Below are 23,425 nucleotides of genomic sequence, written 5' to 3'. Positions count from 1 at the left end.
AATTACTGTTTTAACAGTACCTGCTGAAAGTCAATGAAATCAAGATTAAAAAAGGAGTGGACTTGCTTCAGAACTTGATCAAGTATTTTCATGCTCAGTGCAAGTATGTTTTACTTTTCATAAACTCTACACTAACTGGAACAACATTTTGTTTTCAAATTTTGACATCATCATAACACTTTTCTAGAATTTTCAAAATCTTAAGTTTCAGCTGTTCTTGCTGATGTCTTTTGACAGATTGCTTTTGACAGAATAGTCATAGCTTTTGTTACTATATTCTGTAACATGAAATGAGGTTGAGCTTGTTGCATTGAATGTAATTGGATGTTCCAAAGGAATACCGAACAATAATTTGCAATGTTTATAAACTACTCTTGAAGCAGGGCTTTTAGTTTGATCTATTACTTAGTGGTCCATTAGTTTTGATGGACTTTGAGTGTATCTAACAATGATGTAAATTAATTATGTGCTCAAGAAAAATAAGTTGCATAAGTAGTGGAATAAAACTATATTGAAATAGTCACTCTTTTTCTAGTTTATTGGAGGAGGACCCAATAGTAAAACACAAAGTTCTCATTAGAATTATGTGCTTTTGTTATGATAGTGTTACAAATCTGTCATGTAGCAATGAAGTCACAGCTATAAACTTGAAAGAGCCACTGCTAACCTGTTGAAATCAGTTAAGTTTTCATCTTAAAACACCAGTCTGCATCTATGAATTTTTTCCTTAATACCTGTGTTGCTTTTAAAGTCAGTTTCACTTGCAGTGTGTCATTAATCTGCTCTGTCCATTTAATACGATTTTAGCAACGTAATTGCTGTGTTGCATTGTCACTTTCATGACTGCTTCCCAGAGTAAAAATATTTCATGTTGCAAACAGTGCAGCAATATTTAAACAAATATGCATGTAACTGTCATTTCTTAGAATTTTTTTTTAAATATCTTTGTTTTTTTTTTAAAGAACTGGAATACTTGGCATAGACAGCATTACTCTGCTGATTCAAAATGCATGTACTGCAGAAAGATGTAGTATATTCTATAAGCTCGCTTATAGAGCATAATTAATGATTGGGAAACAAAGGGGTTTTCCTTTAGTAAAAGATTGTATCAGACATAAAATTATGTGGCTTCAAGAAATCACAATTATTTTATATGGAGCTTTTCTGTCCTTCAAGTGAATCTTTCTTTTCTGGGCCTTCAGTAAGTGTGATGAGAACTTGTATTTGAGATGAGAATGAGGAAAATTTATGTGGCAGTGGATTGTGGCAGTTCTGAATCTAATTGGGGATTTTGCATGTCAGAATAAGCTATGATGGAAATAAAGAGGTGGATCAGTCAAAGATTAATTTTAAAAAGTTTACTGTTTTGAAGTTTATGCTATGGCATAATAATATGCATGTCTTACTATGGCAACTTTTTAAGCAGAAAATTCAAAGTAAGGTTTCATAACAGCTGGCTTTTTGCTTTTCTTTTTAAGTTTCTTTCAGGATGGGTTAAAAGCAGTTGAAAGTCTCAAACCTTCAATTGAGACACTCTCGACAGATCTTTATACAGTGAGTAGGAACATCTCATGTTTATGTGGTTAAATTTAGTTTTTTACAGTAGAAGATGATAATTTTGGTTCAGGTTGCCTGTCTGCTTTAATAGTCAGCATTTAAGGTTTAGAGTAGATTGTTGGTAAAGTCTTATTTTAATATGACATTCAGAAGTCTTAGTTTCAATTCAGGACCCCACTGTGTAAAATGTTATGAAAACAGCTTTTGCTCGAAAGTGTTTATTAAGTGGAAAATAACATGTGGTTTCAAATGGAACACAAGGAAGCAAGAGCATTGTGAGGCAATATCAAAGCCTTAACCCAGCAATATCCTAACCATTATCAAGTTTTCTGAAAATACAAGGGAAAATAAACTGATCATATTATCTTGTCTTTTTGTTTTTATTCTCACTGAATATTTCTCAAAAAATGAACCAATTATCAGCAAATTTGAAAGACCTGCATTGAAAGCTAAAAAAATGTTATTATTAACCTGTGTTTTTCTTCATTCAAGATTAAACAAGCACAAGATGAAGAACGAAGACAATTAACACAGCTCAGAGATATTTTAAAATCAGCACTCCAAGTTGATCAGAAAGAGGTGAGTATATAAGGTGGTTTAATTTTGGGATACCTATTTTAATTACTTGTAATGTTAATATTCAAGATAAAGTTATTTTAACTTTTATCAGACATTTAATTTCTTTTGTTAATTCATTTTTGTTTTGAGGCTGATGTTGAATGTTTCTGACAAACGCATTTTTAGAAAAAACAAATGCCCACTAAAAATATGACTTGCTGAAAAATGATTTCTTTTCATTACCAGTGTTGTAAAATATTTCAGATGGTGCACTGTTGCTCAAACTGAGAATGAAAGAACTTGGGCAGTATCATATAGAACCTTATCTCACAATATTATTCCAAACTGTATAATGGTTATGTAAAACTGAACTTTAAATGCCAAAACACTTCTGTCATCATCTGCAAAAGATGACAATCAAGTTTGTTACTCAGCTGCAAAATGCCGGTGTTCAGATGTGCAAGAGCTGGGTCAGTTTGGCAATCCAATAAGTATTTTTTGAGTTGCAATTATGATTTCCATTAGATTTAATGAATTCTAAAGTAGTCTCAAACTCTGATCTGGAAGTAAGCATCTTTTGTATAATGTAATCCTAAATACTGGGTCTACTTTTGTTTCAGATTGCTAGTGCCTCCTCTTCATTATAAATAAATGCCAGCCAGCTTCCTTTGTGTGGCTGCTGGGCCATGAGTAAGTGATGAATGAACCACCCCCCCACTTTTCAGATTCTCTTTCTGAGAGGGATTACAATGAAATAGTTTAGTCTACAGAGCTCAGACTTCCTTGATCTTTTCCGGTCTTGCTTTGATCTTCCCATAAAAGTTATGGTGACTCCTAGCTCTTACTGGTGACAGATGCTGGTTGTGGAGCAGTGTAATCTAGTGAAAGGTGTTCCTGCCCCCAGCTGGGGGTTGGACTGGATGATCCTCAAAGGCCACTCCCAACCCAGTCCATGTGATTCTGTGACTTGCGGACAGGCATTTGGAACGGTCTCGAACACTCCTCACTGTGTTACCTTGGGAAGTTTGTGATAATGACCATTGTGTACAAAGTCCCGCAAGATCAGCAGGCACTTCCTTAGATTCTGCCTGGCATTGAGGACTCACTGATTTGCCAAAAACTTCCAAATTTGAGCTTGCTAGAATGAGACACTAGGGAACCTCGTGGAAGTGGTGACTGCTTTGGGTTAGCCATTGACTGCCCACTCCCAAGAAGGAGCCTGTGCTGCTTAGGGTGTGTTGGCAGGTGTCCTCTTTCAGTTGGGTCTGTGGCTTTCATGGTTGCTGGGAATGTCTATCAGTGATACTGATATTAAATATACGTGGAAGATGTGACAAGTACACATTTTTCCACATACTCAAAAATTAATAATACACATACATTTATTATTTCTACTGAGTTTGTGACATTTAAAAATACAAGTATAAAAGTGCTTTATGCTGTAGTCATTATTTATTAATTCTTCAAATTTAGATATAGATGCTTACCTGCAGAGCATGAGAATTATTATAATTATTTTAAAGCTTTTTGAAAACATCAATTAATCAGTGGGATGCCAAAGAGTTCTAGTGGGATGCCAAAGAGTTCTTATATAATTTACTGTACAACCAACTAATATTATTCTTGTTGCGCTGTAATTTTCTTTACTATAACTGATTTCTTTTTCCTTCCTAAAATGCATTTACATTTTGTGACCGAAGTCTAGGAGAGTAAGTGTTACTATGTTTTAATGAAAATAGTGGCATGATTTTCATTCAGAATTCAAGAAACTGGATTTTTCCTCTAAGCATTTGTCTGTTGGCATGAAAAGACTGGTTCTTTCTCCTCTTTGGTGTATTTTATTACCAAAAAGAAAAATATTATCAAAAAATTTATCATACTCTTCTCGGGGAAAAAAAATTGTTGTAAGACAAATTGGTAATTTCCTTTGTACTTCCTTTTGGAAATTAAATCCAGTTGCTTGATTTGATGTTCTTGCAAGATTTTGAAGCTGTATGTATTTTTAATTAAAATGGACTTCATGTATGAAATGAAAGAATGTTGACAAACATTCTTCCTGTTATCTTTAAATAATTTAACACACAAAAGCACTATTAATGAACCTTTTTTTTGTTGTGCCTATATGCATAGTTTCTTCCTGCACACAACTTCCTCAAAAAGTATTGAAAGTTTATTTTTGAATGTCATATTGTGTACACCTTCATAGTTTTTAATTTTTAAGCTTTTATTTTTCAAATGTAGAAGTTCTGCAAGTTTCAGAGTCAACATTAGAATTGTATTGCCTTAACTGTTGTTCCCATGACCTTGGGCGAGGTCACCTCCTGTGACTAGTGTTTAGATTCATTTCTGCTTCTTTGTTAGAACCTATAATCTGTTTAGACCACTGCAAAATGGGATAAATGTTGTGTTTGTTGACAAAAATTACGGTAGTTTTGCTGTAGGAGAGGCTGCCTGCAGGGGGTTCTGATAGATACGTCTTCTGGAGACTTTGTGGGGCTGTAATAGGGATAGGGATGGGATAGATAAGGAATGGATCTCTGAAACATCCTCCTGGCAATGATCCTGCAAATGACAGAGATGCTCAGGCTCTGGGAGAACTGTAAGAGCTTTTTTTGGTAGCTTTACACACAGGAATGGTCTAAACAGTCTAAAAATCCAGTCCATGGGAGCTGTGGAATGACTAGCCAAAATTTGTTGTGTATAGGTTGAAGCACCTTGTATGAAAAGTTCTGTTATGTTCACGTAGTGGAGCTGACAAATAGGATCTCAGAATATCTCTTATCAGTAGTCACAGACCATCTTTAGAGAATGCTGTTTTCACATTTCTTTCATTTTTAGTTCTGCTGTTCAGCTTGACTTAAAAGCCAGTATATCTTCATAGACTTTGGGAGGAAGAATTTCAAACCCTTCTATGGTCACTGAAGTGATTCACTAAGAACATGCTGCAAATTTTAAATTACTCACTTCTTTTTATGCACCTATCTATATTTCCAAGTTGATAAAGTGGTCAAAGTTCAGTTCCTTAGGCTTGTGTACTTCAGCCTGTTCTGATTTTGTTATGTTCACTATATACTTAAAATGACAATACTCTGCACTAGGTGTGTGTCCCCTAGCCTGCAGTGATCCATTTCCTCCCATAGGTAATGTACATTGTTTCTGCTCTCCAGTGAGGCTATTGGGTCTGACCCTGTTATCTGTGATTTCTATCTCTGTTTTGTGCAGTATGCAAACCAGAAATAAGGGAAGATCCTTGGAATGCCTCCTTATGGAAAAGGCATGCTGAAAGGAAGGATGTTAATTGTGGTGGTGATTTGTTGGGTAGTTACCATGTCTTAGGAGCTGGATCAAAATCAGGAACTTCTTGTCAGACGGTTGTGGAAAACCGTCATTTAGCAATCACGTTGGACAGTATTGATCTGGACATGACCTGTACTGAGAGTTTAAAATGAACAATATGTTTGTCCTTAAGATCTTTTCATGAAATAGTATTAAATTTTTTAGATACTGTTCACAGTCATGAATGCGTGGAAATACACGTCAGCTGCTGCAGCTTCCTCTCCTGCTGAAATGAGGCAGGAAGCTTGTATTATTGGTTTGCCAGTTTGGCCAAACACAGCAGCTGAGCATAAACAGATGAAGGAAGGTAGCTGAAATGAGGCAGAAAATAATGCACAAAAAGTAGCAGCACAGACTAATGGGAATGGTACTATGAGCAGGTGTTGGAGGTCATCAGTAATCTTTACATAATTGAGGATGGGGAGAACTGAAATTAATTTCCTGTCAGGCCTCTAATCTTGCGAATGGAGTTCCTTTACTGGCTAATGGAAGGCAGAGATCAAGGCATTGGTAGGGCACAATAGGCAGTGTCAGATCAGATTTTCTTCAATAGTCAGTAAATGTATGCGTGCAGCAGTTTTTAATGAGTAACAGGAATATTTTTTAAATGTTGTTCTGGCTATATGTTGTGCAGAGTGCAAAACCAAATAATTCTATGTAAACAAACTAGAAAGGAACGATAAACAGACTGGTTTAAATCTAAAGAGATGCTTTGTCAGGCACAGACAGCTAAGTGGTAGTTCTTTAGGGCCTTTAAAAGGCTCAGGTGATGTTGTAGGTACCTGGTATGGCTTGCTGGATCACTTGCTGAAAGGCAGGAAGAGGGCAGGGAGAGGGCTTCTCTTGAAAAGGAGCACCAAGGAGTGCTGCAGCCTGTGCAGAGCACAGCTCGTGGCTCTCAGGACCACTGAGCTCCTGCAGTGTATTCAGGATGAGCCTGAAGCTTGGAGGCGTGGAGTCCTAAGTACTCTGAACAGTGGTGTAGGTGGGAGCTCTGGCTCTACCATCATGTTTAGAATAGCTCACAGTCATATGAGTGAGCTGCTTTGTGGGTTTTTTTTCCTTACTATACTTTTATTAGATGCCGTATATAGCACAAGAGTAATTATGTCCATAGAGCAATGACAGTAGAAAAGAAAAAAATGAAAATTTTAAGTAATAGTCATTGATACTGTGTGCATTTAAAAGTCCATTCTGTCATGTTACTGCTGTTCATATGGTGTGACACATCAGATTCCTCATTTTCAGGTTCTTATTTTTTAAGAAGTTGGACTTTTATAGCAGTGGGTCCTACCTCTGGGTAGTTCTGAGAGCAGTGAGAAGGGTCCCTGTCTCTTTGTGTCTCAGAATTTTACTTTCTTCCAGATATTTTGCTTTAAGTTATTATTTTTTGGAAATAACTTTTCAGTTTTCCTGTATGACTCCTGAACTATGTTTCCAGGAGAATTCTTCTGCTTTTCAGACAATAACTTGACTCAGTTTCCACAAAGAAAATCACTTCTTCAAATTGATGTATGTAATTATCTTTACAGTGGAAGAGTGCACTAGCAATTGCAGGTAATAACAGTCTTTAGTGTTTGTACCTTGGTGTGTTTACATGAGTTGGAAAGGCCACTGCTCAATTAAGTTTTGGGTTAAAACCCCTATATATTAAGGCCAAGAGTAAATATAAATAAAAGCAAGTAAAAAGATTTTGGCAGATGCTGATAGTGGATACTTCTTAAATTTTTTTTGTGCCCTCTGAAAAAATAAATGGATCTTGTTCTCTCTCACTGAGGAGCAAAATTGTGCTTCATTTGGCCTGTTGGATTAAAGCAGGAAGGAAAAGCTCTGAAACTCATTAATGGGGAAGTAGTTTAGTTGAAAGTGTGGAATGCATCACAAATTGCTGTTGATTATTTCAGGATTCTCAACTTCGTCAGAGTACAGCTTACAGTTTACATCAGCCTCAGGGAAACAAGGAGCATGGCACTGAGCGGAGTGGCAGTCTGTACAAGAAAAGTGATGGGTAAGTACTGCTGGAGTTTGCTGGGAGAAATATTAGCTCCTAAGAGCTCAAGAAATGTAATACAAAATATATTTAAAACTGTCACCTTTCTTTTTTTCCTCTAAACTAGAATCAGAAAAGTGTGGCAGAAAAGGAAGTGCTCAGTTAAAAATGGTTTTCTTACAATTTCCCATGGTACAGTAAGTATTTGTTTACAGTATTTTATGTACATGGTTGCTAATACAGAAAGGCAAGCTATGCTGGTCTATATTTATGGTTTGGAATTAGCTAGATTCCTGATACAGTGTTTTGAATATGAGAGATATATTTTTTAAGGCAGCATTTTAGAAATATATCAAGACATACACAGTATCTAAAAATACAGATATTTTAATGTTCATGACTGTTAATGGGAAAAAAAGGCTTATTTAGTGACTCAGTTCCTGTAAATGTTCATATTTTACCAGGCTATCTAAAAATACAAATTCAAACTTACTTTTTTATTTTTTTTTTTTTTTTAAGGTATGGTTGGGCATGAAGCCATTTTTTAGATATGAGTTAAACAACATTTTATATTTGCAAGATAAACTGAGAGTTTATGCTGAATTGCTGAATGCTGAATTGCATTTCTCCCTCAGATTTGCTGCTGTATGGTAGTCTGTTAGTTCCTTAGGGTCTTTGGAGTAGCTGTTGGGGAAAATCAAGCCTGAAAACAACTTCTACCAGAATGACAAGAAATAGAGAATTACAGATTCCTCTTTATTACTGCTACCAATATTTGAACACATTAACTATAACTATTAACCATTTGTTAAAATTTTAAAACTTTATGTTTTCATGTTTTGGACTTTTTGCACTTTGCCTTCAACTTGGTTGTGCTTTCCTATAACATTTTTAATATTGTTTTCTCAAAACTTTTAAAAGAGTTTCTTGAGGCAAAAAATAACTCAGTGTCAGTATTTCCCATTCTTGGTCTAATAAACAGTCCTGTTTCTTGTTCCTGTTATGAACTGTTCTGTTCTTCATCCTGTTACGCCTGTTGCTATGACTACAAGTTGACCCTGGCAGCAAAAATGAATCAATCTCTCATTTGTGCATCTAAGCACAAGCTGCTGCCTTCAGAATTGATAATCAGGAGTTAAGGAGGAGTGTAAAGTCAAGCCTGCAAAGCAGAGTCCTTACTATGGCTTTGGAATTGTCCACTTGTTTACGCCTCTGCTCATTTGGGTGTGTAGGAGTGTGTCTTTGGCAGAGATGCTGGTGTCTCCTTGTGCTATGATTGTGCCTGATGTTGGACATGCTGTACTGGTACCAGTAGGAATGTCACTGGGGGAGCTCAGAGCTGGCAAAGGCTACAAAATCCACTTGTGGAGCAGAATTTGAAAACTTTCACTTGCAAGTACAGTTACTGAGTCTGTCAAGATAGTGTTTCCTTCTGTTTTTATAAGCTGTCTGCTGGATGGTCTAACGTTTTTAGAAGCAGTACATTCCCACTGGAATCAGTGGAGTCGTAGCTGGAAATCAGTTGCTAAGGGAAATATTCACATGTGAATTTAGATAGGTGCATTTCATAGGTTTGGTCTCAGTGCTTTTATATTACAACATTAGAAAAGTCCCCTTTTGTTTCAAAATACACTCCTAAAAGGTATTTTCACTTATTTGCTTACTTCCCCCTTATATATTGATGACAGCTTTATGTAAAAAATTAATTGTTGTTACACTGAAACAGGTAGAAGTAATTTTTGTTAGTTAAAATTTTTCTAGGCTGCTCCGAATGTCTTCTGAGAATTTCCAAGCTTCTCAGGGTTGATATCTCCTGGTCTCTGGAATATGATATATTGTTCTCTCACCCATCAGAATCTCAGAAATTCAGTTGTCAGTTTTGCTTTCTTTATCAAATACAAATTTGTAAATACTTCTGTTTTAAGGTCTAAGTGTTCTTGATGGATTTCGCTTCTTTGGTTATGTAGCCTCTCTGTTTGAGGGACTACTTTGTCAGTCCCTAGAACAGCTATCTTCAAGCAATTGTAGGTGCATAAACTGGCCTGTCAGGTGCTCTCCTGATGCACGGAGAGAATATGTTTGGTTCTCTGTCAGTCACCCAGCTGTTACCCTGTATGTGTCTGCCTGCATTGGAATATGTGCAGAAGTTATAGTTTTAGACAACTAAAAGCTTCAAAGAAGTCAGCATTCGTACATTTAATGTATGTGGATGAAAAAAAAAATGATAGAAGAAGATTGAAACATGTAATTAGGAATTCCTAAGTCCTTTGCAGATCAAGAAGTCACAAGGCAAAAAGATTTCAGAAATATCAGGCTGCTCAAAGCTGGATTTGTGTTTAAAGAAGTTTTGCTGGTTGTTTGCAAAAGAAAGCATATAAGAGACTCCTTATCAAAACATTTTTGTTGGTCTTTCTTTACTGCTGAAAATCTTACCATGATGATTAAAAGGACAATCTGAAGGCAAAACAATCAGATTTCATCTTTTTTTTTTTGAAGTTGATCACTGATATCCAGGAGAAATGCATGATGAAAACAGCCACTCCGTCTCTTAGTGGACATATTTGCTCATGCCGTTTGTAAAATCAGCTCTATGTGTCCTATATTGTCTCGGAGGCCTAACTTTTTGATTCCTACAATTCTGTTTTTTGCTAGAACAGTTTATAAGTCAGTTTTGATGGATAGAGGGTTGCCAATTTTGCAGAAAAGAACTTAAGTTGATGCTCAGGTCTGTGCATGTTATGAAAGGTGGTAGCACTTTTCAGGGTGTTGGCGTGTTAACGTGGGTGTCCAAAAACTCAGCAGTAGTCTGAAATTTAATCAGAGACTCGATCAGGAAAGTGACTCTCAGAGGTTTCAAACGAGTAGTGTAATATTAGTTACCTTTGTTAGTTTTTTCCATGTCTAGTGTCTCCTAATCCTGCCAAGTGTCTGAATCAGTGTGGCTAAGGAGCTCACACAGCCTTACCTCCCTTTGTCTTTAAGCTTCAACTTCTCCCCAGGCAATGCCTGCCATGTGGTGGAAGTGTGTTGTCCACAAGCAGCAGGCACAGGCTGGGGAGGCTGCTGGAGAAAAACTGTTAGTCTGCTGCAGGATGGAAGCATGAATGAGGTGCTATCAGCCACAAGGTTTTTAATACCCTTGTTAATGCTGACTTCAGGTTAGGAGTTCTTCAGATAAAAGCTCAAGAATACGTATGGATTCCAAGATCAGCATATTTGCCCAGGTTATGTTATTATTGTTGCAGCCATTTCTTTGGGTTGCCAGATTGTGATACTGAGTTCTTCTGCTGCATTCTCCTGTCCCGAGGGACAAGTCCTGTGGGCATTGCTCCTTCAGACCCCTCTAAAACATTTTACTGCATTCATTTACAGCTTCATATTTCATAAGTTAGAGAAAATTAATTAGGTCCCAAATGCACTTCAGATCCAAAGTCTTGGGGTGAGGGGATTTTCTCTTAAACATGAATTGCATTCTTACATTCTGATAGAGCCTGTGAGAAGGGTATATATGAGTTGCCCAGTGTCTATATAATTAATAATTTAGAAATATTTTAATATCTTTATATATAATTTATAACTAAATAATTAAAACTGTATGCACTTTTACTACTAAAAGGAAGGCTGGAATTTGAAAAGCTATTTATTAGGCAGAGAATACAATGTGATTGTCAATAAATTGTCATCTTGCTGCCTCCAAAACCTCTCTTGGGTATAATTTGTTTTACATTGCCCAGCAAGTGACCTGCACATTTATTGTTTCAAAGCTTGCATGACTTTGTTTTGTCTGCTGCTTATGCTGGGCAAAGCATGAACCTACTATTTTTCAAGGACACCATGCTTTTTTTTTTTTCCCTAACAGGAAAAAAATACATAATTGTTTCCTTTCTTATGTTTGTCCATGGTTTTGATTTTTTTTTTTAGCTGATCTGCAGATATAATGACACTCTTCTTTTTTTGCCAGCTATATTGTTTTATCAGAATGTTTCAAGGGAATCTGTAATCTTTTGACTTGTTGTCCCTTGTTTTTTTTGAATTAAATGTTTTCATCAACAAATTTAGATGAGATTGTGAGAATATCTACATTTCTTATGCTTCATTGCAAGTTAATAACATTATGTGATAGTACAGCCTCATTTGGTAAGGATTTGTTTAGATATTTAAATATTATTTTAGCAACTTCTATAAATATTGTTAGAATGCAACAGTAAGTGTGGTAACGTGTTTGTGAATATTGCTATCCATATAATAGTTATTTCCTAATGGTTTAATGATTTTTTAGATATTATTGTCTAGAGAAAAGGATGACTCGTTAAATCTGCTTTCTGATTTAATTATTCTAAAAAAATAGTGAAACTAGTTATCAATTGTAGGAAGTGAAAGCCATTCCTCAAGTCAAGGTTGCAAACAAGTCTTTCTAGATCCTACCCCAGGTCTGTAGCACAGGTAGGCTAAGGGAAAGAAGAATGCAGAGGTGCTGTTTGAAAAGTCTTTGTAGCCTTTTTGAGTCTTTCAAAATGCAGGTTCCTTGTGAATCTTGCTCTTAGTAGAACACTGTCACTTTCTGTTCTAAAAGGAACTGAAGTAGCTCAGAGGAACTTGACTAGAAAATATATGTCATTATAAAGTATACATTATTTCACTAGATTTTTTCGTAATCAGCTAGCTCATTTTACTTTTATATATGTTTGCTGCAAGACTTCTCTGTGAAAACTTATTTTCCTTCACTTAGTTCCCTTTACTGATTTAAAAATTCAGCATTTGTTCTTAAATGGTTATTTGGAGACCTCTTAAAGACATTAGCAGAAGTCAAAATAATTAATTGTTGAAAACTAAACAAGTAATATTTTAAAACTAAATGTCTGAGTGTTAGGGGATTAAATATAAGGATGAACCTGTCTCTTTTTTGTACCTAGTTCCTTCAGGTAAGTGTTTCTAGTTAGTGGTAATTAAAGAGACACCCTTCTTCTTTTCAAAATTAAGTTACCAGTAAACAAAATCATCAAATAAAAGTAGCTTATGAACCATGATATGGAAGAAAACATGAATGAAAACCTGGGGACCTTAAAAATTTAACAGCCATTTGTCAAGTCTTTTTGGCCAGTGAGACATCATCCTGTGCTTTCAATCTGCAGCTTTCAGTCAGTGTGGGTATACTAAAATGTGTATGTTTTATCTTCAAATAGGCTAACCGACCTCCAGCAAAGCTCAATCTGTTAACCTGCCAAGTGAAAACAAACCCAGAGGAGAAAAAGTGTTTTGACCTCATATCACGTAGGTTTGTTGTTCAGGTCTTTTTACTTGCAGCTCATAGCAGAATTTTGCATTATTTCTGTAGATGTGTCAGTAATTTTTGCCATTGCAGAATGCTTCCCTTTATAAAATGCCCTTCCTATGACAATTTGACCTTTCAGTTATTTTAACATAATGCAACTAACTGTGCTTGTTTCTTTGGAAAACCACTTGTATTTAGAAGCTCTCTTCACTTCTTTTTTCTATTTAATTTTTTGCTGTCTTACAGCACAGTAACTATTTTTTGCTATAACATCACTCTTCATACTAAAAACGTCTTAGCTCATCATCGTGAAAAGTTAAAACCTTTGCACAAGATCAAAAGGTGCTTGTTAAACTTTTTTGAATTTAAGTCTGGTGGTTGCTATGCAACTGTGAAGAAAATATTGAAACCATTTTTTGGTTTTCTTATCTCATAATAGAGAGAAAGGTGAGATAAAGAATCTGCATGTTAAACTCACCAAAACAGAATAACTTTTGGATCAGAACGGGATGATATGAAATTGTGTAGTAGAATGTTTCCTTTGTTTTCTGACTAAGATATTTTACTGAAATATGTATCTCAAGTTAGCTGGGGAGAAGAATACAAACGTATTCCTCATTTTTTTCCTTTATTGAAGCACAAAGTTCTTCTGCATTTATAAATGTAAGCTGTGCTGCTTATGTGAATAGACTGGAATGCTTGTGTGCAACATACAGCTAATTCATTTCTGCTCAAGCAGCTGGGCTTCCCTGTTTGCTCCTGTGCTTTCTTTCTTTGTTGATGACCGTGTCATGTTTTCCCCAGTATCAGCTTATTGTAATGTTACTACACACTTGAAAAGGCATAACTGGCTTCTTAGCCTTCTCCAGATTACTTTTTCACTTTGTTTTACTGTAGAGTTAAAAAAAATTTCCATGTTATTTACAAAATGGAAATTGCAGTACCATGGCAAGATAAAAATCTCTTAATGTGGCACTTTCCTTTCTGTTCTTTCATATATCTTCATTGTCTTAATATTTTCCATGCTTGAAGCTATCTTTTAATACCTTTTAGCCTGAATATTTTTCAAACTTTAGAAATTTTCATCTTAGAATATATTTGCCTATAGCTTTACCTCCATTGTTCTCATCAACTATTCTCACTCCAGCTCAGTCATTAAACTGTATCATATCTTATTCTTCACAGACTTACAATGGACTATGTTTTTTCTTTAATAGTATGCTATAATAATAATGCTTAGAATAAGAAAAGTAGTAGTTAATTAAAAAATTGTGAGCTTGGTTTAATTGAAACAGATTGGGGCTCATGCTGGTTGTAGTTTGGAATTGTGTCTGGCAGATTTTTTTTTTAAGTTTGTGATTATTGGGTTTTAAGAGCTCATTTGAGCTCTTTGAGTCTTTCTTACATACACAGATAAACACAAATATGGACTGTATATTTTACTCCTCTCTCTCTCCCAGAAGAACTTTATACTTGTGATGATGGAGGTTGTATCCAGAACACGGAACATTTCCTTTGCTCTCCTGCTGCTTATGTGATAAAAACACAGTACTGAAGAAAGCAGCTTCTGTTTAAAATGCAGCAAGCCACCCTATGTAAACACAGGTGTAATCATACAGGAACTATAGGTAGTAAGGTGAAACTTCTTAAATGGACTTTTTGTCTCTCAACACACTCCAGTGATGAGAACAGAGACCTCAGGACTCGATTAATTTTAGATTTCATTGAGAGATTTCTGCAAGATGAGTTTTTCAATAACTTTGTTTAATCAGTATGTGAATTATTTATTGTGCAGATGACAGAACATACCACTTTCAAGCAGAGGATGAACAGGAATGTCAAATGTGAGTTGCTTTCTAATTTTATTGTTGACACTGGTGTTGACACTGGTGATCTACTGAGACTTACTTTGAACTTCAGAAGTGCCATAACACTTAATAGCAAAATATTGCTGCCATTTTAGATGGACATCTGTGCTACAAAACAGCAAAGAGGAAGCTTTAAATAATGCATTCAAAGGAGATGATAACACAGGAGAAAATAATATTGTCCAGGAACTGACAAAAGAAATTATATCTGAAGTCCAGAGGATGACTGGAAATGATGTTTGTTGTGACTGTGGAGCACAAGGTGACTCAATTAAGCATATTTCTAATTGGTAAAAATTCTTTGTCTTATGAGAATCTTTAAGCTAATGTTTTGTACTTTCACTTTTACTCATGATTTCACAAAAATTATATACACAGTAGAATGTGCTAACAATTTAATGGAACTACTTTAGTTAAGATTGATTTGCTATATTCTTATTATCAGAGGGGAGAAAAGTTACTAAGAAGCTTATTTTTCTCCCATGTATTTTGCTAATTGTAGCTTTTGCTTACATTAATCAAATGAACTTATATAAAATATGGGTTAATAATGTAAGATTTAGGTAAACTGAGCAACCATAAGTTACTTGAACGTTTTCTTAATACACCTTTCTTCTTTTTTCTTTTTTCATCATGTTTGCTTAAGTGAGACAGGGAGTATGTCTAAGGCTATACTCATTTTGAGAAGAATGCTCCTGCTGGCTGTGGTTTGCAGTGTTGGTTATCTTCATTAATGAATTTCTACTTTAACCCTCTTCAAATTGTTTTCAAAATCCTGCTGTTTCTTGTGTTCTTTTATGCTGAGGGGCACTGCAGGACTTAGTTTTTTGATATAAAAGTGTAGCTGCAAACATCTGCTCGGGTGCTGTATGCACTTTACAAATCGATAGTAACTTCCAGCAGTAAGTATTGTATAAGGCTATGGGAAGAGTCAAGCCCTCTGTCTTAAAAAAAGAGAGTGTAAATGGCAACTTACAAACCTTTATCAAACAAATTGATTGCTAAGCTGTCTAAACCTTCAGAAGTAAATTATTTGGCTGGAAGAGGAGGGAATGATGTAGTAAATGCAAAATACCAGGAGAAAAGACCACAAGGGCTATGAAAGGAGAGGGATGAGCCTTCGTATCTTTGGAGCAGTTGAGTGTGAATCTTGTAGTGTGTGCACTTCTGAATCACTTCTGCTTCACATAGTTGAAAGTCTATATTTGAAGTACAAAAGAACCCCAACCCTGTAAATGTTGTTATTTCAGTTTAAACTGCACCTGTATTCCCAGTTGAGAGTGTGACACCATTATACTGGTGGTGGGAAAATGCAGTTCCTGAAAGTTGTTTGAAGAATGATAAACTGGATTGGTTAATGAGCTCCCTTGGATAGCAATGTCTTCCACAAAAATAAAATAAAAATTCTCCTCTTCACTTTTTTCAGCATTAAAAAAGATCCTGTTTTTTTCCCCAGGCAGAGGAAATGTAAAGACATAAATTAAGATAAAAAATTATAATTAATGTACAAGAATCTTATTTTACAGAATTTCATTTGTGTGTTTTACATTTTCTAGATGAAACAATTGCCTGAATAAATTTTAATTCTGTGGGTGCCTTCTGTTTCAGATCCTACCTGGCTTTCAACAAATTTGGGAATTTTAACTTGCATTGAATGCTCAGGAATCCATAGAGAACTTGGTGTTCACTATTCCAGAATGCAGTCGCTTACATTAGATGTGCTGGGAACATCTGAACTTCTGGTAATCAAATTGCTTTTATTAACTTAAAAATAGTACTGTAAAGTACTTCTAACACAAGTATATTTTTTGTCACTTTAGCAAGATGTTCTTATCCTGAAGTTCTCTCTGGATAAACACAATCTAAGAAAGCTTAATTTTTGAACTTTATTGGAACTTTCTGGAACATAGTGTCCTACTGTAAACTTTTTCTTATCTTAGAACTCAAATTAGTAGAGGCTTAATATTTTTTCTGTTTTCAAATCTTTTTATCCTAAGTTGCTTTTTAAAAAAACGCAGCTGTTTGACATATAAATGTACTTCAGATTAAAAATTGGAGGACTTCACAAATACTTAACCCATTAATTATTTAGTGTTATTTTAGAAGACAACTTTAATCCCCAAAGGAAGAAAATGTATTCAGCTTTGCTACACCACTTATCAGCTGCTCCATGACAGTTCATATGTGCGTTCTTACCCAGCACAAAGTATTTGCATTTACTGTATGAACTGGTGTCTTGATGGATTATTCTGCAGTTATTTGTTCATGTACTAAATCCCAGTTGAAAATTCACATCCAAAAAAAGCCCCTAATCCGTTTTTTATTGCTGACATAGCAGCAGACCAAGGAATCAGAAAGAAGAGGTCCCAACTCTCATTTTCCCTTGTTCTCTCCTTGTTATGTGTGTGGCTAATAACTGAACATGTTTATTAATTGAGCTGTGGGATTTTGTTTTTTAACAGCTTGCAAAGAATATTGGGAATGCTGGATTTAATGAGATTATGGAATTCTGTCTTCCAGTTGATGAGGTGGTCAAACCTAATCCAAGCAGTGATATGTAAGTAAAGAGCCGCTACTTCTGAGAAAGGCAGGCATTTCATTTAATATTGCCAAGGGGCTGTGCCATTATGGTTTGCACTAGCAGGCCATGGAAGATGTGTAATATCTTATTTATGGTCTTATAGCTGAGGAGTAAATCTTTCTTCTGATGCTTTGCATGTCTGTTTTATTGAGTTTTATCTGACTGTACATACCCTAATAGTAAGGAATGTCTTACCAACTCTTTGAATCGTGGTTTGTGGGAAAGAAACAAATTAACTGTGACTTGTTGGGAACCTTAAAGTCATACAAGGATAGGGATTAAAACCAAAGCAATTAATTTGGTGCTATTTGAAAATAGAATAGAAATTGTAATAAAGTGCACGTTTACTTGAAAGATACAGAACAGCATTTAGAAACTGTACCTGGGACCAAAGTCCATGTGAAATGAAGACAGAACATTTAACTGAATTCCTCGAAAGCGCTGAACAGTGATGGCAGAGATACAGCAAGGACAGCTGCCTACTTGGCTGGATACTACTCATCATGAAAGAGCTAGTAAACAATGCAGAAAAAACCCCAGAAGAATTGGCTCTGGATGAAGCTGATTTTACATTAGGTGTATTTTTAGCATTCTGACAAAACCAGTGTTAAACAAGACAGTTTAGATAATTTTTGATTACTACTATCAATAATAATGCAGAGTATTAATATTAATAATTTAAACTACTAATAATTTTACCATATGCTGAATCAATATAATAAGAACACTTCTAAAAATTTGTATTTAAAAAAATAATTTAGTTTGATACCTCTGCTTATCAAATTTGGGGCTATTTTATTGAAATGAGAACCTGAATACTATCAAATGCTTTATGAACAAGTTATCCATTGATTCAATTTATTATTTTTTATTGGGGTTTTATTACTTCTTGCCCATTACGTAGTATCTAGGTGATGAGGTATGACTATGTTAATTATCATCTGTGCAATGCTGTCTTCATCTCAAGAGCTGATAAGGTGTTGTGCCCTTGGGAGGCAAGCAAGCTCCTGCCTTGCAGTGATGGGAAGAGGAGTAGCTGTGTTACTGGGCATCTACAGCAGAAGTGATAGCTCGTGCTGGGTCAGGTGGACTAAGTTTTCATCTCGCTGTAGAAATGTCCCTGAAAGGTCCAACACATCCTCCCTGTTACAGTTATGGTGAAGAGTTTAAAAAACATACTCACTGCTGGGAATTCAAATTCAAGGCCTAGATAGTCTGTGCAGATGTATAGGATAGATTTTTTTTTTTTTTTTTTTTATCCCATGCCTTCCATCCCTTTCCAGCATGTGTAGGAGTACCAAGTCAAGTAGACATAAACCTGCAAGGCAACATAAACCAACATTATAAAGCTTTGCTGTATATCTGTACATAGAGCTGGATAGTCTTGATCTCAATATCATCACAGAGTTTGGAGGAAGAAATTCATGGTCCATCTTTATATTGGATATTTGATTCATTTTCTGTAACTACATTTCATACTTGAAATATGAGACTGCATGCTTACATGCATATTTAAAAAGAAAAATTATCATAATGAATGATTTCAAATGACTTTGCATGTATTTATGGAAATGCTAATGTGTATCTTCAGCTGAAAGTTATAGAAGTAAATCATATTCAATTTCAGGAATGCAAGAAAAGATTACATTACTGCCAAGTATATTGAGAGAAAATATGCAAGGAAGAAGCATGCAGACAATGCAGCTAAATTGCATGCTCTTTGTGAAGCAGTGAAATCAAGGGACATTCTTGGATTAGTTCAAGTGTATGCTGATGGTGTGGATCTCACAGAAAAAATTCCACTGGCCAATGGCCATGTAAGTGTTGTAAATTTTATTAGACAAATTGTTGTAAGTGCAATATGCATTCATTAATTAAAAATTATTTGAAATAATATCTGAAACACTGTTCTGAATGGATGTCATTTTAATGATGTAATTTAATAAAAAAGAAGATACTAAATAGTTTAATCTAAAATTGTTTCCAAGTACTATCTTATTTTAAATTTATTAAAACATTAAACATTAAATCATTCAATAATCCATTAGTTTTCAACACATTTATTTATTTATTTACTTTAAAGGAGCAAAAGAGACACAGTAAGTCTTCACAGATGTTTTAATATCAGCACAATCGAATATTTTGAAATTACATGTTTTATTTAATTTAGTTAATGTTTTATTAAAATTTCTTCTTCAGAAGAAGAAGAAACAAATATCTTTTTTCATTTTATTCTTAGGAGCAAGATGAAACAGCACTGCACCTTGCTGTTAGATCAGTTGATCGAACTTCCCTTCATATAGTTGACTTTTTAGTGCAGAACAGGTAACTATGGAAAGCTAAATACTGACATTGCTTTTATGTAAAGTAATATAAATACAAATACTAAAATAATAAAACTGCATTTGCAAATGTAATTTTATTATTTGAAAATCTTCTAATGAGAGTGGCTTAATAATATAGAGTAGGAAACTTATGTTTAACTACCTTTCTTCTTTCTTGTGCTCCAAAAGTGGCAATCTAGATAAACAAACCTGTAAAGGTAGCACAGCCCTGCATTATTGCTGTCTAACAGACAACGTTGAGTGCCTCAAACTGCTGCTGAGAGGGAAGGCTTCTATTGAAATAGGTAAAAGGGTAATGTGTACTTCAATTTCCTATTTGTCATTGCTTCAGATAAGAAACATTGAAGTTGGAATAAGTGCATTTTCTCCTCCATTGTTTATCATAATTCTGTAAATCTTCATTATTAGAGAATTAGTATTCACTGTTTATTGCAAGTTTTAAATTGACATATATTACACTTAGTTTTTAAGCAGGTTTAGATTTTTAATTGCTGTTTTGTTGTGAAGTTATATACTGCCATTTCATGGCTATCATTCATATGCATGTATGGCATGTTGAATTGCTACTGCTTGTTGTGTTCAGAGGGTTGATGTGAGTTGGACCTACCTATAAAAGAAAGAGATGTGTTTTCGAGAATGTTGCTCTAGTACTTAACTATGCAAGTTTGTCTTGAGTAACGGACATGTTAATAGTGACATTTCTCATCATACATTTCTTTTTTTGCTGTAATATAGCAAATGAAGCAGGAGAGACACCACTTGATATAGCTAAACGTTTAAAACATACTCACTGTGAAGAGTTGGTGAGTATCGTGTCATTCTGTGTGTGCATTTCATGTCTGATCATTTAACAGTTTACTGCTGAATATTCAGTAAATATATTCCAGATGCAATAGGGGTGTAGTAGAAATAGTTATATCCTCAAAAATAGTCTTATATCCTCAAAAATAGTCATATGCTTACATAAAGTTGTATGCTTTTAAGGAGAAAACAATATTTTTCTTCAGATGTAAGGAAGTGGTTGAGTCACCTTTCCTGAAGGTATTCAGAAATGGTGTAGATGTGGCACTTAGGACTATGGTTTAGTGGTGGATGTGGTGGTTCTGGATTCATGGTTGGACTTCATGATTTTAAGTCTTTCCCAACCGAAATGATTCTATGAATCTAAGTCTCTGACATCTCCTTGAAATCTAATTACTAAAGTACTTTTTATGAGTGAAGGCCATGGATGAAGGCCATTATCTTGTTGCCCAGAGAAGTTGTGAATGCCCCATCATACTGGGGCGATCGAGGCTTCTTAGTAAGTCACTTGGATTCAAAAAACTGCCATTGCAGTTAATTTCTTTGAATTGCAACTTCTCAAGCAAACAAATACAATGTGGTGTTTCTTATCAAAAAATGGAGAATGGATCTACAATGGTTAATGAAATGTCTAGTTACTTTTGATTTATTTGTGTTCTATTTGGTAACACAGCTTAATTTAAATTTACTTCAGTGCAGTAACTTTCCAGATTGCTGAAATCAAGATTCTTCCTATTTGTGGACTTTGTTTGCTGTTAAATATGTTGAAAATAAGTACTGCCCATAACATAAGTGTCAACAATCATATTTCTTTTTTCCTTAGCTTACTCAAGCACTGTCTGGAAGATTTAATTCTCATGTTCATGTAGAATATGAATGGCGGTTACTTCATGAAGATCTGGATGAAAGTGATGATGATGTGGATGAAAAGCTACAGGTTTGTATCAATATTATTTTTCTGTACACATATATGTGTAAGTGTGATGTTCATAATTATTTCAATAACTTTGCTTTTTACTATAGGTATGAAGACACTGTGAAATAAATTTTTGTAGTAAAATGCAGTAGCTTAGATTTTTTTTCCTGGAATTATAGTTAGTCTTCTTTTTCCTCTTAAAACATGATCATGTGGTGCCAAATTATAACTAGCCATGTCTCATATATTCTTTTCAATCAAGTCAATCGTTGGCTTCAAAATATCAGGAGTATTTAGATCTGCTGATTGTGAAGCAGATCTAACATGAACTGGGAAAATTCCTTTTCAATGGAAGACACCTCAGACTATCTCCTCATGTTTGTGAAATACCTCCAGTCAATGGCTCTAACTTTAGAAGAGTTTATGCATTGTTTTGTCTTCAGGTGAACCTGTGCATTAAATAAGCTGCATCCATTAACAGCAGGGTAGGGTCTTAATTCTGAATCTTCACATATAAAATATTTTTTTCATTTCCATGTTTTTCATACCTGAAATGTCAAGTGGAGTTGTGATACTTTCAGATCCAGAATCACAGAATGGTTGGGGTTGGAAGTCTAACCTCCCTGCTATACCTGGGTCACCTGGAGCCTGTTGCCCAGGACCATGTCCAGGTGGCTTGAATGATGGCCATATTACAAAACATTTCAATAGCACACAAACTTCATTGCATTTTCAAAATTTAATTTCCCAGTTTAGGGCCCAACTTGAAAAAGTATTTATGCACCTAAACACACAGACAGGTAAAAAACTACTGTGTTTTGACACCTAAAAATGTCATGACTTTGTAGGGGACAAGTAATTTGAAATTATGTATAGGCTCTAAAATACTAATAACATCCTGAAACTTTCATAATTTGAAGTATTCCATAAAAATATTGAACAGGTTTTTGTTCTTTGTGTGTGGTGTGATGTTATTTTTGCTTATGCCTTTTCTGATTTCCTTATAAAGTACAAGGAATACATAATAAGCTTTATATTAATCTTCAGATGTTAGCACAATGTTTTTTGAAAGTAGCTAACAAAACCCCTTTCTCCTCTGAATAATGAAATTTGACTTTTTCTTTCTACAAGCTTTAGCATTTTAATACTTCTCTTGCAAAATCCCCCATCTCAACAAGGGCATGAATTGCTAACACTAAATTAATAACATAAAACCAAGTCTTCTGTATGGGGTTTTTCTTTGTTTTCAGAAAGATTAAAACCTGACAGTTTGTTCATCAAACCATTAAATTGGCTTAAATGTTTTGGAGAGTAATTTTGACATCAGGAATTCCTCTGTTGCAAAATTACCATTTTTATAATACTGTGTATGCATAGGACTCTCTCCCTATGCCCTCTCTAGTCCAAGATAGCTGTTACCTCTGGTGCTTGACTTAAAATAATTAGCAATAGCAGGTGTCACTAGCCATTCCTTTCAAAGCACAATTTCTACTTTTTGAGACTCTTAAGATTTTCCCTTAAAATTTTGGTATCTGTGGAAGAATATGAAATCTGTGAGCTGCTAGATCCAGTTCTTTTGCATGAGCATACTCTATCCCCATGTTTATGTATTCCTATATATTTTATCACCCTCCAGATAATAACAATAGTAATGATGATAATTTTGATAAAACTGTGATTGAAACCTTTAGAGGTCTCTTGTTTTCTAGCTGTAAAAGTTTTTGGTTAGTTAGAAATACGAATCCCTTTCTGGCATGATCTGAATTTGTTTCTTGGTCTGTTTTGTCCTTCACTTTCTTCATTGTTGCCAGTTGCCTTCTGCAGTTGAATGGGGTTTTTTTTGACTAGTCCCTGAGCTCCATCTCATATAGGAAGGTATCTGCTACTCAGCAGTGTGGCTAAAGTGATGAAGTTCCTATTTCACTGCCCACTATTAGTAGGTTTATACTGCAGGGACTTTTGAAAGGAGATTAAAGACTATTAATCACAGAGTCACAGTGTTGTTCGCACGAGTGAGTACTGCTGTTGCTTAGGATCACATCAGAATTGTGTTTTAAAATGCCAGGCTATTGGATGTATCTTGCTGGTAAGGCAGTTGAATAGATTTTGTAATCTGTGTCAGAAAAGGTTATGTCTGAAGTTTAAATTCTTTATATATTTCATGTAAGAATATTTCAGAACATTTCATATAAGAGAGAGTC

At 35.0% G+C, this 23,425-nt stretch overlaps 1 protein-coding gene across 1 annotated transcript in view; it reads left to right on the top strand.

Annotated features, from left to right (window-relative positions):
* Positions 1 to 23,425, top strand: part of ASAP2 (ArfGAP with SH3 domain, ankyrin repeat and PH domain 2) — an 83,077-nt gene that overhangs the window by 45,231 nt on the left and 14,421 nt on the right. Inside the window, exons 7-21 of the mRNA XM_041421544.1 lie at positions 18 to 103; positions 1,479 to 1,554; positions 2,050 to 2,136; positions 7,356 to 7,459; positions 7,569 to 7,638; positions 12,625 to 12,712; positions 14,509 to 14,557; positions 14,677 to 14,843; positions 16,190 to 16,323; positions 17,044 to 17,138; positions 18,790 to 18,979; positions 19,402 to 19,487; positions 19,676 to 19,791; positions 20,243 to 20,310; positions 21,132 to 21,245. Coding sequence (XP_041277478.1) covers positions 18 to 103; positions 1,479 to 1,554; positions 2,050 to 2,136; positions 7,356 to 7,459; positions 7,569 to 7,638; positions 12,625 to 12,712; positions 14,509 to 14,557; positions 14,677 to 14,843; positions 16,190 to 16,323; positions 17,044 to 17,138; positions 18,790 to 18,979; positions 19,402 to 19,487; positions 19,676 to 19,791; positions 20,243 to 20,310; positions 21,132 to 21,245 — 1,530 coding nt within the window. The remainder of the gene's footprint in view (positions 1 to 17; positions 104 to 1,478; positions 1,555 to 2,049; positions 2,137 to 7,355; positions 7,460 to 7,568; positions 7,639 to 12,624; positions 12,713 to 14,508; positions 14,558 to 14,676; positions 14,844 to 16,189; positions 16,324 to 17,043; positions 17,139 to 18,789; positions 18,980 to 19,401; positions 19,488 to 19,675; positions 19,792 to 20,242; positions 20,311 to 21,131; positions 21,246 to 23,425) is intronic.

Source organism: Onychostruthus taczanowskii, unplaced genomic scaffold, assembly GCF_017590055.1.
Source record: "Onychostruthus taczanowskii isolate IOZ18803 unplaced genomic scaffold, ASM1759005v1 scaffold11, whole genome shotgun sequence".
NCBI lineage: Eukaryota > Metazoa > Chordata > Aves > Passeriformes > Passeridae > Onychostruthus > Onychostruthus taczanowskii.
This window is presented reverse-complemented; position numbering and strand designations above follow the sequence as displayed.